The 15596-nt window shown below is 45.4% G+C and overlaps 1 protein-coding gene across 2 annotated transcripts in view; it reads left to right on the top strand.

Annotated features, from left to right (window-relative positions):
- The window catches only part of rbm20 (RNA binding motif protein 20), a 57764-nt gene that overhangs the window by 32392 nt on the left and 9776 nt on the right, over nt 1-15596 (top strand). For both annotated transcript variants that reach the window (XM_079998966.1, XM_079998967.1), the window contains exons 2-5: nt 4025-5081; nt 6212-6276; nt 6702-6811; nt 7671-7771. In XM_079998966.1, the coding sequence (XP_079855092.1) occupies nt 4025-5081; nt 6212-6276; nt 6702-6811; nt 7671-7771 (1333 nt within the window). The remainder of the gene's footprint in view (nt 1-4024; nt 5082-6211; nt 6277-6701; nt 6812-7670; nt 7772-15596) is intronic.

Consider the following 15596-nt stretch of genomic DNA (forward strand, 5'->3'; position numbering starts at 1 on the left):
CCCGCGGCGCGCCCCCGCCAAGTGCGAAGCCGATGGGATGAGCGGTTGTCGAGATAATCGAAGGACGTACAGACGGAGATTCTTTCCTCTATAGTTAGATGTCGATAATACAAATTCAAAGCGTGTTGCTGAATTTGAAATTTTGAAATAATAATTTGTCTGGTTGTCGTTTATTTTTAAATTTTTTATGAAGACGGAGCAACCGGTCAAAGTGGAAACGCAGTCCTTTGTCTTCCTGCTGATGGACTTTCTCCGCCGTCAGCGTCTGGGCTCGCGGGCGTCACACCGTGTTTTCCGCTCACGTACCTGACTTCAGAGCTGCAGAAGTGTGTGTTTGTTAATTTTGTTTGGAAAGGTGGAAGCACCCTTGCTTTAACATGAAATCGACACATTTTGTCAGTGTGAGCAGGAGATAAGTTTGAGGTATGTTTCTCACTACGTCCTGCAAATTTTCATACAAAAGTTAATTGACACAAGATTAAAAAAATCGAAAAAATATGAGCTATCATCGGGAAAACGGTCACAGGTAATGTAAAATATGTGGGCGTCACATTTTTAGCTACAGTAGCTTTAATTTCCTTGCAATTTCTGTGTAACCTTGGACAACTACATATATTCAATATCTGCATCACAAGACTGGTCTAAGGTGTCTAGCACACTTAGCCAGCTGCTAAGAGCCATATTTGTCTATTAAGGGTGCTATGTGTGATGATGGCAGTATTAATAGCCTTGAGTCATTGGCTGGAGAACTGTAAGTTTATCTCTCCATCGCTTCAGTCGGGAATCCAATATGCCCAGTGAGGAAACTGGACTTTCAAGTGTACAAAGTGAGGTTAACGTGATAATCGCGTGTTTAAAGGGGACCTATTTTACTCCTTTTCAACAAGTTGAAATAGGTCTCAGAGGGCCCCGGAACATGAATTTGACTGTTTTCTTTGCTGAAAATACCAGTCAGATTATGCATTCTAGCCATTCTAACATGCCTCGATAACCTGGACTGTTCCTGACGCGCGTGCCGCTTTACGCCACGCCCCATTCCGGAACAGTCGGACGTGACCAAGACAGCGGCTGTAGCGCGCAGACACACCGTGCTGTCTGCGCGCTACAGCCGCCAAGATCTTCTGATCAGAGGATCACAGTGCAACCAGGCCCTTACGAGCTAACTATTAGCAAAAGAAACACACAGCAAAATTATTTCATAAATACCTACATTTGCATACAACTGCAGACAACCCTCGTCTGCAGTTTTGTCACGGACAGTCGGTATTGATTCCTCTTTCTTTTAAAAGATTTGTGCTGGTCCGTGCAGCCAACAACAGAGCGGTTCCCGTGCTCAGCTCTTAACTTCGGGGGGGGGGGGGTCTAATTCTACTCCGGCCCCATGTGACGTAGGAGGGGGTCGAACGCAGAACGGCGTGTTGAATCCCATGTCTTGTGGAACAGGCAGCTCACAACGAACCGGCTGCGTTGTCTTATTTAACCGTCAGTGTGTTAGTGGACTCATCGGAGACCCACATGTATGTGCACGAGCACTGAAAAGGGATTTTTTCATGATAGGTCCCCTTTAAATTGTGGGATGGCACGAGGATCCTGCTGTGTCACACAACTTAAATGAAACCACCACTTTGTTTTACTCTTATTATGCACTGCTAGTTGGGTGTACAAGTGACCAACCTGTATTTTGGAATTTTCTTAGATGCTTGTCTTTTTGCGGGAAATGCATCTTTCTAAATTAGATTTGTATTTTCTCGTTATTATAACATTTTTTCTTACCATAGAAGAATCACATTATGTCGAGGTAATTCTTGTGTATTATACAATTATCTTGGTTTTTTTTTAAAGAGCAAAATGCATTCTGCCCAAATGAGGAAATGTTGTCATATGCAAGCTCTTTCTCTGAAAGTAAAATTAATAACAATATATTTGAGTGGAATCAACACATTTAACTTCTAAATTAAGTCACATCAATATCAAAATTAGCCTCCTAATATTTTTTGCTTGGGTAAAATATTAACTGAACTGATATTGATGAAAATTACAAGAGGGCTTTTTTCATTTGTCAAATAAAACATAAATACAGTATATATTACTGTATATTTACATTATTAACAGTGTTCCACTGGTAGCTTTACTCCTATGTGCTGGTAGTAATGTTGCCTCTATCTGCTTTAACACTTAATGAGTGGCAGGTCATGACCAGAGCCACGTGATTGGACCGCTGGTGACGACCCAAATGCATAATTCAAATATCTTTCATACTTCAATCTCATAATAGAGAGGGGAGAGCGACTTGTCCAAGTGCTTTCACAGCTCGCAGTCCGTATGACAGCACGTGAAGGATGAGCACAAGGTCAGTGCAGTCTGTCGCTTTTACGACAAACAGTAAAACCGGACAGCTCTAGTCGATCGTTTTTTATTAGAAATTTATTTAGCGGTTTTTATTAAAGCAACTTCGGGTTCCACATGGCGACAGCGTACCGCGTTCCAGAACCAGTCGTGGAGCAAAACACTTTTGTAGATTCGAGGATTAGGGAATTGGGTATACCTTTTTTTATTTGCCGTTTTTTTTTAGCTTAGGCATTTCTATTTTGAAATTACAAATAACCTAGGACTTGCAGCACTTTTTTCCTTAATTATACCACATATTAAATGTGGTGTAATTTGTGATATAATACCACATATTAAATGCGGTATAATTTGTGATATAATACCACATATTAAACGCGGTATAATTTGGTGAGTAGTTTGGTAAGAGTTTCGGTAAGTATAATTTATTGCCTCTGGATCCTTTATGCAATTTTAATTACATTCACCTCAAACAAATGATTAGATAAATCATTTTAAAAGACAATGTACGAGCAATGATACGATGAGTCCAAATAACTAGCAGTGACGGTAATACTCCTATTCATTTACCTGTGATCATACACCACTTTGTTAGCAGATGAGGATTTGAAAACAAAAACAATTCATTTGAAACTTTTAAACAATAAATTTGAATTCCTTCATCATCAGCACAAAAATTTAGATAATTGACAATTGACATATTACATTGTCTGCAATATTGATTGTTATATTTTTAGGCCACAGGCCATTATCTCATTTATAAGATCGTATAACAGAGCAGAGCGATACAATGACTTAATGATATGTTCCTGTAAAACCATAACACAACTCAAGAAGCCAGAGGGAACACAGATGTGGAGGTGCTTATCCTCTGCAAAATTCAATTGAATAAATTCATTTTTTACAAAAATGTCCCATGAACTTCACCATGTACTACAACCACTTCGGAAAAGGTGGGTCCACATTTTATGTGCAACCGCGTAATGGTGATTTTCAAATGTTTTTACCAGAAAAACTCATAATCCCTCTATGCGGAAAGCATTCGCTCATGTTTGAAAAACAACATGGCAACATGGTTTGTGTAGGCGGTAACTTTCCCTCGAGATGTCGCCAAGTCAAAACCGATTGGTCTCACCCTTCAGCGGGTTGGGGAGGACCCGTTTGGGTCGGGCAGTGTCAGGTGCTTAACGTGGATGATGTGATTAATGGCGGAGTAGACTAAGTTTAGACTGCATGTGAGAGCATTCATCAGAAATTGAAAGGACAGGCCAGTCAAACAGGGTCACGGCACAGGTGGGGCTCGGGAGATTCGGGTATGTGGCGTCTGAGTTGACCACAACAGCAGATTGTGCTGGAAGCTCGTGCATAGGAATCGAAAAACGACACACGGGAACAAGTCTCAGACAGGCAGAACTTCTGCTCACTTTATATCAACGCACAACAACATGATTTATTACAGTGAAGGTTCTCCGGCGTCGCTAAACCACACTTATTCGTTTGAATGAGAGGGGGCGTATTTACTGTAGTTATGAGACTAGATGTGGAATGCCACTACGATGCCCACAAAACAGCCTGATTTTTTTTAACGTGTCATGGGCATTATCACAGACGTTCATGGGGCATTCACCTCTCCCGTTTATTTCTCTTCTTACGTCTTGGATTGTTTTTCTGTTCGCAGTGCCGGTGCGGCCGACAGTGCCTCTGAGAAGAAGGGAGTCTCCTTGGGCAACCAGCTGCCTGCTGGTGCAGTGCAGGCTGGGCAGCAGCAGAACCAGCAGCTTCTCCTGAGCCCAGCTGGTCTCCAGCTAGCTCAGCTCCAGGCCCAGCTTACCCTCCACCGCCTGAAACTGGCCCACGGTGTCGTGGGGGCAAACGCAGCCACTGCAGCCACGGTCCTCAACCAGGTCCTTTCTAATGTGGCCATGAACCAGCCTCTGTTGAACCAGCTCCGTACGTCAGCCATGGTTGGAAACCCCCACGATGCCTTCCCCTCCGGTGCCCTGTGTTTCCCAGCTCAAAGTTCTGCACTGGGGAGCCTGGTGGGTGGGGGCTTTAGCCAGAATCCTGGGAATGTGAGGCTGAATAATTATGGTGGGGGGTCCGCTGTGGGACTGCAGGGTGGAGAGTATGGCAAAAAAACAGGCACGGCATACCCCTCTGATACTGACCGGCGTCTTCAATATGGAAGCTTCCTCGGGGGTACCTCTTCAGCAACCACTAAAGCTGGGGATGGACAGTACACTTCAATAAACACTCAAGCTAAAAGCGCAAACAATGTCGGCTTTCAAGGAGATTTCTATGGACAAGACATTCAGGGACAGCATGCAGGGTTTGGTATCAGTGAACAGATCATGAACACTTATCCTGCCACTGGCCATAAGGAGCCATGGAAAGGCGCCGCTAACCTGTGTCACACTGGGAAGGTGGATATGCTGTCCAACGCTGCATCAGGGTGGATAGCAGCCGGACAGACGAACCGTGTCAGAGCAGAGCTGTACAACCCAGAGGAGCCCACCGCTGAACCCAAGTTCAATCAGGGCGCCGGGGCCCCTGCCTTTGGTTCGACTGGGGCACAGGGGTTTGCTCCCTACCAGCCCCGGCAGGGGGGCGAGGAGGCCGTTTCTGGAGGCTCCATTAGCCTTCAGCCTCATCAAGTCAGTGACTACCATGCGGTCACGCCCTCCCACCTGCCGCACCAATGTGCCATCTGTGACAAGAAGGTCTACAACCTCAAGGTGGGTACCACCTGCCTTTCAGGGAATTAAGTAAACACAATTTCCACACCGACGGGGAAGACAGGGAAGAAAAAGTGTTACCGTTAAAAAAAAAAAAAAGTTAATACTTAACCAAATTCAGATTTAGCAACATTATACTTTTGCATATAATGTTGCTGTTGGTCAGGTGTTGTGACTTGTTTTGGTGCTCATCATTCACTGTCCATTTTAACCTCTGTTTGAGTTGAGCAGCATTCGCACGGCTGCTCGATGCTTTGTCGAGGCAATAGTAAAGTAAACTGCCTGCGACACGCACTCCAGTCGGAGCCTCTTACAGTTATATTATGTTGAATATCTAGTGTGAGGTTTGAAGATTTCAGAGTCATGTCATCTGTCAGAGAGGACATGCGACAGACACAGGATAGGTGGTAGAAGGGAGGGCTAAATTTGAGTAGACACTTTGGTAGACCCAATGCGCTGATGGATGGACAATTGCACGTGACAGCGTGTTAGTGCTTTTTCACATATCGCCATCATATAAAGAACCAAACTCAGTCGGCGTAAATCGGACCAAAAAGTGGACCGAGAGAATGCCCACAGCCTTGAAAGAGCACTCATATCCCTTTCTGGAATATCTTTGTCTATTTATGTGCTGTTGATAATTGAGCTTTGATATAGTCCTCGTTACATATTTCAAGTTACATTTTCAAGTAACATTTGATATCTTGGTCAATAATTCCACATGAGTTATCTATATTGAATATCAATAAAACCCAAGGTCAACGGGGGCGATCGCAGAATCTCCTCCTCCAGCCTTTAATTGCCTTCTCTTAGTTTGGGTTTAAAGATATATATATATATATATATATATATCTTTTCTGTTTGTCTAAAATCTGGTATTGAAAAAGAAGCCGATTCACCTCCACGTCCAGCGCTGTGCCAGGGCCAGACCTCCCTGTTGTGTCTCTTTAATTTCCAAGCCATGAGCTTATACAAGTGGCATGTACGTGTGATCAGGAGGGCGGGTGCTCGCAATAAGTTCCCAGTTTGACTGTCCGAGTCTATGTTTGGGTGGAGTGCATGTGCATGTGTGTATTTGTTACCTCTGCGGGTGTGTTTTGCCTGTGTTTGACCGTGATGTGTGTTTTCAGGACTGGGACCAGCACGTGAAAGGGAAGCTGCACCTACAGAACTGCTCGCTGTACGTAGCTGATAGGTGAGTTTTGAGGCACCCTGAAATCTGTACGGCGGCATTTCGCAGTGGCCACAAAATGTCTTCCCGCATGTTCTCTTTCTCCTCTCCTGCCGAACGGCAGCTAAAGACGTACTGTACGTGCCGCATGCTTTCGCCTTTATTTTTAGGCAGTTGCGGTCGGGTTTATTACTTTCTCCATCACGATCATCCTTAACCTTGTGTTGACCGTATTCACAGTCTTTTACGGGCAATTTCTAGGCGTGAATTTGACTATAAATCAGCAGCAGATATCCTGTTTGAGTGCTGGACGCGGTGGATATTTCTTTCCCTGCTCCGTATACAGCTGTCCTGAAGTTTCTGTGAATATGAGCTCTGTCACAAGATACTGTATGAGCGTGGAAGGGCAAAAAAAAAAAAAAAAAACGGCCCTCCTGGTTCTCTTGCAGCGCCGGGGTGCTGGCGTCTGGAGCTGCTCACTACGCTGTCAGCGGCTCCTCTGACGGCGGTCTGAGCGGCGCGGCGAATAATTCCATGGTCTACTCTGCCGCAAGTCAAGGTAGGACGAGGCCATCCGTCATTTCCGACGTCCCGCGTTTGCTGACCGCGTTATCGAGTGGTTTTTCGATCGCAGGAATATGTGAAACAGAGTGATAGATGGCGTTCTCGGGGTATATTTAGAGTCGCGGGAGGGGAAAGGATGTGTTCTTCTAACATGACGCAATGACCCTGAGTAAAACTTTATCCTCTCAAATTATAAATTCTTCTGAATACCATAAATGAGAGTCAGCGCTGACATGTCTGATAAGTCACCGCTGACATGCAAAACATATTCTTTGTTTGGGTTATCGAGCTAGTGAAGCACAAATGCCCCAACTGTTTCAGAACTCAACCTTTAAGCATGAACTTTTTCTATGTATAACTTCTTCATCTATTGCACAGGACTTTAGTCTTGAATAAGCCCTTGTCTTGATTCCAATTGTCATAATTGTTAAAATTATTACTATTACGCTCATATTGTCGTATCATCTCTCTGATACAACGATGGACGTGAACTCACCGGAAATCAAGATCGGTAAAAATGAATCTGAAGAATGAATGTGAAAAAAAAAACAAAAAAACAAAATGGGAAGAAAACAGCTCCGTTGGGGCACAGCAAGCTCCCATAGGCTCCAAGTAAAGTGTGCATGTGCCCCCGCAATCACAGAATATAAATTGCCACGTGAAAATTATTAAATGAGGAAAATCAGATCAGCGTATTTGTTATTTCCTCCTAACATATGTGCAGCATGTTCCTCTTAATTAGGAATAAAATAGTTGCTTGAATGTTTAAAACCTCACCTTAAAGACGACGTGGAGACCGTTTTATCCTCTTTCTGCTGCTATACATTGGCTTCCTTCCCTCCCTGCCTCCATAGATGTGTCCTCTGGAGCCAATACGTCATACTTGCCAGCTGCAGCCATGAAGACTTACCCCATCCCAGGCGTTGGATTTACCTTACAACAGCCAGGGTCAAAGGTCAGACAAATGTTTGGCTCCTTGCTGTGCAGGATTACAGTTTTCTCTGTGACTATAAACCACTTTTTATGACACAATATAAAGTCTGATTTTAATATGACAGCTTTCTCTTAGTTGTGGGAGGCCTTTGTACATCAAATCCCATTTGACTCCAATCGCTGACTCCCAAAATCCAGCCATGTGTTCTTTTTGACTTTTGTACGCGCAATGGAAGTTGAGTACAACTGAGAACAACAGTCAGGCAGAATATTATTTTAATTGCAATGGCAGTTCATCACAATATAAATTATACTTATAGCCCTTCCTGTGGTTCAGTGCAGTATCCAGAAAAATGTGGTAATTATTCTAAAGTCAAATGTTTTGCTCCGTCGCATCACTATGTGCACTGGATGGGTTTTTTTTGTGACTTCATAAACGGGATTCTGTTTGTTGACAGCTGCCGGGGCTCAACTCCAAGCATTGTCTGTGCTTGACGACCCTTTGAACCAGAGTAAACTTGGCCATTAAACGCTGGATCTACAACATAACCATATAGACAGGATGCGGTTGATCAATTTAATTGAATAATCAACTGTTCGATGAAAGAGGAAATTAATTAAATTACATTTATGGAATTAAATAATCTGTTGAGTGACCTGTAATGTAGAAACATCAATTTAAAATGTAGTTAAAAATATGACGTTTAAAAAAAAAAACGTAGTTTCAGTTCAAATGAAAAGTTACGGTGATGATGAACTCTAAATCTATATGTATACAATTACTATTATGTATACTTATACTATATTAATCCCTCTGGGAGAGTATTGACCCATCCTAGTATCTGAGGTATCTAGCAGCAGGGAGCTGCCACGTAGCGGGCGGGGTGCAGTTACATTAGGGGCAGAGTGTCTCGCTCAAGGATGCTGGAGCATGGAACCAGGAGGAGCTGGGGACTGAACCCATAATCTCCCCATTACTAGATGCCACCTGAGCCACTGCCCCCCATTTCTCCATATCTGTTATTTACCCCCACCATTCCATAGCGAATGTTTAATACATTCAGTATAACTTTACTTTGGAAAGGAAACACTGAGAGCGGTCTTATGTTTTAAGGTTTTTCACTGTCCTTACTGTAAAAAGGCACACAAGCGCATCTTGATAAAAAAATATGTATCAATATGGATAGATGCTCAATCAGTTAGTAATTAATGATTTATTAACCTTTTTCTATATATGCAACGAGTGGTTTCACTCAATGAGTTTCCTCTGTTATGTTGCAAGGGGTGGCTAATGTGTTTTTAAACCTTTCCATCGCCATGAGCTGATGGAAAATGTGCTTCTGAACCATTAGTTATGATGGGATTTTAATGCCTGCCAATATTTATTGTGTGGCCTGTTTAGGTTGTTGACACGACCAACGAAACGAGTAAAGAAACCTAAACCAGCGGAATACGGAAAGTAGACGTAAACATTGACCGTGTTGCTTTGTTTCTGCTCCAATTAATTTTGAGTATTCCCAAGGGCACATCGGTCAGTCTTCGCTCGCTGCTCGCCCCTTCGCTCGGCTGCCCAAAATTGTTTTCTCGCCTGTGCTCTTAGCCCTTGACTTGGTCTGAAAAACAGCAGCTGTCGACAGGCCTCTCCAGCGCACGCTGGCGATCCGAAAAGAAAAGCCTGGTTGACGAGCGCGTCGAGCACAACCGCAAACCCCCCCCAAATGTCGACCCATGCGGGGAAAAAAGGGCACACACACACACACACACACACACACACACACACACACGCAAAAACCACACAAAAACGTAAAAAAACTACAGGAGCGGCAGAACCAGAATCCACAACTTTGCCTTCACATCAGTCGGCGTGCACAAACGCACACATTCCTAATCGCCGCTGATACCGTTATGCGTTCACCCTCGGTCAGACATGTAACCTACCCACGTCCATAAAAACATACAAATCCTCCCACACACACACTCACACACCCACGTCAACACTGCGTTAGAATAAACTGGTTGACATTAGCTAACTGGAATTTGTCTGGTCCGGTTTCCCTTGTCAAGAGGGTGATAAGATGGGACTTAGAGCAGCCTGTGTGTGTGTGTGTGTGTGTGTGTGTGTGTGTGTGTGTGTGTGTGTGGTCCAATTGTGCCGTCTTGTTCTGCTGTACTGGACCAGGTATGGAGTACGTTCTCCATAACGGTCTGTTATCTCTGGCCCCTTCCTCCAGTGCATGTGTGCTTGTGCCGTTTCAATTTTTTTCCCATTCAATTAAAATACAATTTGGTTGATTTATTATTTATTTACAAATTAATCATTTTCTATTGTATGTGGGAATCAATGTGCAGGTTATACATAGATGTGAAGCGTTGTTTATTACTGATATAATGTTAAAAGTATTTTGTGGCCTAATGCATCTCTTCACACTCAATGGGCTTCACAAGCTCTCATTTCACAAGACGTCAAGTTCAGACAGATTTCATCCATATTATTGTTATTATTGAGCAACTAGAGTAACTGCATATCTTTAAAAATACTGTAATCCACCCTTTACTGTGTCTCCTTTTTATTTGTTCCACGGGTTGAGTCTCCTTGCCGGTGGCCATTTTTTCCACATGGTTACTTCATTCCAGCAGTGGGAGAAAAACGTTATAAGCTACATGACTTGGACTAATGTAAGCTGCTATAAACAGACACCTGTCCAAACAGAACAGGTGGGGCATTTACTGTTTATGGGGCAAAATGTCGACCCATGCGGGGGAAAAAAGGGCACACACGCACACACGCACACACACACACACACACACACACACACACACACATACGCACGCACACACACACATTTGTGTGCACACTGTAGTTCGTTCCCAGGAACGGGGCGCGACGTGGTGTGCGGTAGCGCCTCAAACTAAAGTAATACGGTAGCACGGCGCAGTAACAAAGCACAACAGAAATAAACGCTGGATTACGGCTCACTACTGATAGGAGCAGAGGCTCACAGCCCGTAAAGGCTCTGCAGCGTTTTTACACCAAAATTAGCATGTATACGCAGGTTTTTAAAATGCGGGTAAAACCACTAATAATAGCCAATTAGGCCGTTCCCATTGCCAGCAGATGAGAATACCCTCATAAAAAAGAAAAAACTGTTTAAACACCATGGAGTATCCATGCCCACACGGCAGCGCCCAGTGTGGGGTGCGTGGAAGGGCCGCGGTGCGTGGGCCCAGTCCTTTGGCGGCGGGGAGCAGAGTGCGGAGACGGGCGCTGGAGCGGCTCGCAGTCCAACGATAAAAAAAATCAATAACTTCTTATTTTTATTTTGGATTCTAATTGGGATATGGAATGATACAGGGATATTCCGGTCTATTTACGCCCCAACATCCGGAAACGGGGAGAGAATTTGTGTGTCTACCCCGGTGTCATGTTTCCATCACTGCCGATTGGATCTGCAGCCGATGAAAACCTGTGACTGTGCGAGAGTCATTTGTCCCGGGACTGAATGCCGCGTGTAGCCTTTCCCACTAAAGAGAAAAGCCAGATGTGAGCAGGTGTTACCGGGTTTTTGGTGCACTGGAAACGGCAGCTCATGGCGCGTGCACTACCTATATATAGTTATACTAGTTACACTATACTGTATATAGTTGCATGTTGCTGTGTAGATGCCGTGACGATATCCTCCTGAAAGACAGGGGGCGCTGTGCACAACTGCTGTAACTGCTGTAAATATTACAAACAAGTCCTGAGGGAAGGATCTGAATATCTAGAAAAGAGTAGTAGTGAAATGAAAATAGAAAGTTTTAAATGTGTGTATATTTATTGTAGTCTGTGCAGGGTTCTTTTATATATAGTCATGAGTTTGTGCAAATTGTCGGTATAAACATTACGAAGTCCCAAGGTGTTAAAATAGCCCGGATCTTTGGACAGAGGCGCTTTCTCCCTCCATGAATACCAGAATTCCACGTCCGCGCCTGTGGACCTCTCCGCGCGACCTTCCTTCGGAACGAGTCCATCTTGAACTACTTGAAGCGCATGGATCGGAGTTCCAAAGATTGGGAGGCGTGCGCCCTCGCACAAAATCGCGGCGCGCACTAAACGACACTACGGCTGTGGCGACTATAAAGCAGGCTTAAGGAGATGCCGGGCCCCCCGCCGTCTCCCGTGTAGAGTTTCAGCGGGGTAAGGGATTGGGAAGGTAACGCGAGGAAGCGGCCGCTCCGTGCGCGGGGGAGAAGCTGTGAACCAACGCCACCATCTGCCCCAATCCACCGACATGGATCCCACTTTGTACAAACAAACAGGGGTCTTCTGGGAGATTCCTGCGGTTGTCAGTCTGAAAATAAAGGAAACAGGAATTTATACAGAGGGGGAGGGGAGGGGTAATTTGTTCTCAGATACCCCAAGTTCTCACATCAGGGCTGGGCAATAACGGTTGCCCAGTTGCCCTGGACAACGCGCCCCAGATTTGTCAACCCTCTTGTGCCGTCCACCGTCTTCCTGGCACAAGTCACATTGTTTGCGCGTGGATCTTAAAACCATTCCAACGATACCTCACCGACACCACAGAATAAGAAAGAAGAAAAGAAGAAACTATGGGGATGGTAGCTCAGGCGGTAGAGCTGGTGGTCTAGTGATCTAAAGGTTTCTGGTTCGATCCCAGGCTCCTCCTGCTAGCATGCTGTAGTGTCCTTGAGCAAGACACTTAACCCCTAATTGCTCCTGATGGCTGCGTCCGTCGGTGTTTGAACAATTGTAAGTCGCTTTGGATAAAAGCGTCTGCTAAATGACTAAATGTAATGTAAATGTAAAAAGAAACAGTCTTTAATCATCTTTAATCATCACACGACACTCCACAACACATGCTTGCACACACACACACGATGGTGGCCGGTGAAATGGCTCCTCTGCTTTTGACCCATCCTGGCTTGTCCTTCCTCTGGGGGCACAGCCAGGAGCAGTGGGCAGCGTACGTGGACACGCCCGGGGACCAGGTGATAAGTGTCCATCGCTGGTCAGACGATGATGGGTGCATGTTTTTGGTGGGGGTCCTTACTGACGTGAGGTGGAGGAAACCCCATGTGAACACGGGGAGAACATGCAAACTCCACACAGAAAGGCTCCTGATTTTTGGAAGATAACCCGCCGGAGCACGGTGCCAACAGCGCCCCAGGCGGGAATCGAACCCAGGACCTTCTTGCTGTGAGGCAGCAGTGCAATGCACTGCGCCACCGTGCCACTAAGATATAATATAAGAATAACCCAGACGCAACCAGACCCCGCCGCGAGTCTCTCCGATCCGAAATCGATCTATTGATCAATCTGTCCCTCGATCTCGCTCGATTATAAAGCTCTGCAGGCGTTTCGTGGGCCTGCGTTGCTTGTTTGCCAGCCTGGACCCGTGAAAGTCGGTGCCAGGCCCTGCGCACGCCCCGGTCTTGGTCCACGTTTTCACAAAGCATCCCTGAAATTATTTCTAGCCGTCCTGCCAAACTGATACACGGGCAAAGTAGTTACCGTGTCTCTTTGCATTGGGGCGTGGGTTGAGCGTCACAAAACTCTGAGGAAGTGTATCCCCGAGTTGGATCAGTCAACACCCTAGGGAGTCACCCACGGGTTCCTTCACACCCCAGTTTGCGTCGACTGCTGTTGCAGATCTGGTTGTTTTCCAAGTCCATTTTACGGTCGGACTCCCTTGCAGGAGCGGCGCCGTGTTCCGGCCGTGCGTGGAGATGAAGCTCCTGGCATCGGGCTTCCGCGTGCGTTCGCACATCTTCCGCACACATGATGCAGAGGTATTATGGTATGCCGACTCGGGTCGAGCCTCATAAACAGTGATGTTCTGTGTAACGACCGCTCATACCAGAGCTTCTTTCCTGCTTAGCAGACCTTCCTTCCCACTGGACCAACCGTCCTTCGCACCAAAGTGGGATCTCTTTATTTAGCACCTTATGTGGCCGAACTTGTGCCTTCTGATCACACAGACTTTCTAAACAAAGAAAATCCTAAAAAGTATTTTGCATTTTAGCACCAAAAATAGGGTTGAAAACAGGGTCGATTTTGTTACTTATTTTGTTGACGGTGATTAAAAACGTCGCATTATTGAAGTGGAAATCCATAAGATTGACTGTGATGGGTGGATTCCGCTGTACCAGTCCCACAATTCAATTTAAAACAAACTAACATGTATTTTTTGTTACTTTGTTCTACTGGTAAATTTCTACTCTCTGAATTTTGCCTTCTACTGATCGATTGATTTGTTCCGTTTTTCTTGGTCACCTGAGGGTCTGGGGATATTTCTTCACGCTAGCGTGAACGTGAATGTTCATCCATAACGACAGTTCACTGACGGCAACTGGCTACACTGCTTCATGAAATTCACCGTGGCGTCACTTCTTGCGCGCGCCCAGTCTTTGCGTTTGCGTCGGAAAGGTGGACCCCGCCACCAACATGAGAAACAGCAGATACCGTGGAGCGGATGCGTAATGCAAATACATTTAAAGGCCTTTTCTTATAAAGTCCAAATATTGGATTTTTTTTTTTTTTTTTACCAAAAAATGCATCACCACTTGAAATTGCTGAATTCTGACGATTAAAGGTAGATTCCAGTGAAATTCCAAATTACCGTGAGGTCGGTGGCCAACTACACGGTGAGTCCTAGCAAGGTCTTCGCACCCCCGTCCCCCGCGCCGAGGCTCCTTGGGCCAACCTCAACCACGGGTTTTCAGTCAACTGTGACAGCTACTGTTTTAACGCTAGAGCCAACCCCGACAGCGATACCGACACTGCGGTCAAGCCGAGAGGCCTTGAACAATCCCGGCGTTTGGTCGTAGCCGACATTTTACAAGCGAAACGCCAAGGGCTGCGGCGACCAATGAGCGATACTCCTGTTCCCCATAATATTCGGAGGGCATAAACAGCAGCCTATTCCTAGATCTGTTTATTGAGCTCAACCCACGATGACCTTTCTTGGTTCTTGTAGGAAGGAGCTGTTACAGTAATAGAATTATCACTCTGAATCGCCGCTGCATCTAAAGCTGTTAATGTCAGTTAGGCGAGCCAGAAACTATTAGGGTCGGAGCCTAACAATCTGGCAGACTCAGGAGGCTACGGGAGATCGGACTACGGGAGATTAGCTTTTGGTTGGGGTCAAATGAATGATAACGCCACGGCATGTCCTTCTCACCACCCGGGCATGGGCGCCATATGCAGAATTCGGCTTTATTCAAAATGTGTGCATGTGGAGATAAAAGAATCATCATTCGTGAACCGGTGTGTATACATTTCTATGTAAAAGTAATCGCCCTGAGAAGTCATTTAATATCGTCATTCAATATCAGAAAGAATCGGAAAACCCAAACTAAAACAGCGTCACCATTTTATTTTATCCGTCCTCATCAGCCTTTTCCCCCCGTTATTTCTACAAGGCGTCATGTCTATTTCAAATGCCAATACACTTATCCCCGGCTTATGTTTCGTTAGGAATCGGCAGCCATGTGTATGTCAACATGCTCGCTAAACCCACCCGCAGACCCCCGCGGTCTCAGATTCCTCACTTCTCCTTGGCTTGGTGGCCACTGGACCTGCTGTCAAGTGTCTGTTAGTGTTGGACTTTTCTCTGAACAAATTCCCTATAAAAACAGTGACCCTGGCTGCTGCTCCGGGGAGGAATTAGGGCCCCTGCCTGTCTTCACACATGGAGCTGTCTGTCACCGTGTTAGGCAGGACGGGGCAGGAGGAGGTCGGGGCGGGGAACAACTAGGACTTTCACCATCATGACATTATCTAAATGAAGAATGGCGATCATTTTTGTTGTGTTTGACTTTATGCCGCTATCATACGATGACAGATG

Source organism: Zeus faber (assembly GCF_960531495.2).
Source record: "Zeus faber genome assembly, chromosome: 4".
NCBI lineage: Eukaryota > Metazoa > Chordata > Actinopteri > Zeiformes > Zeidae > Zeus > Zeus faber.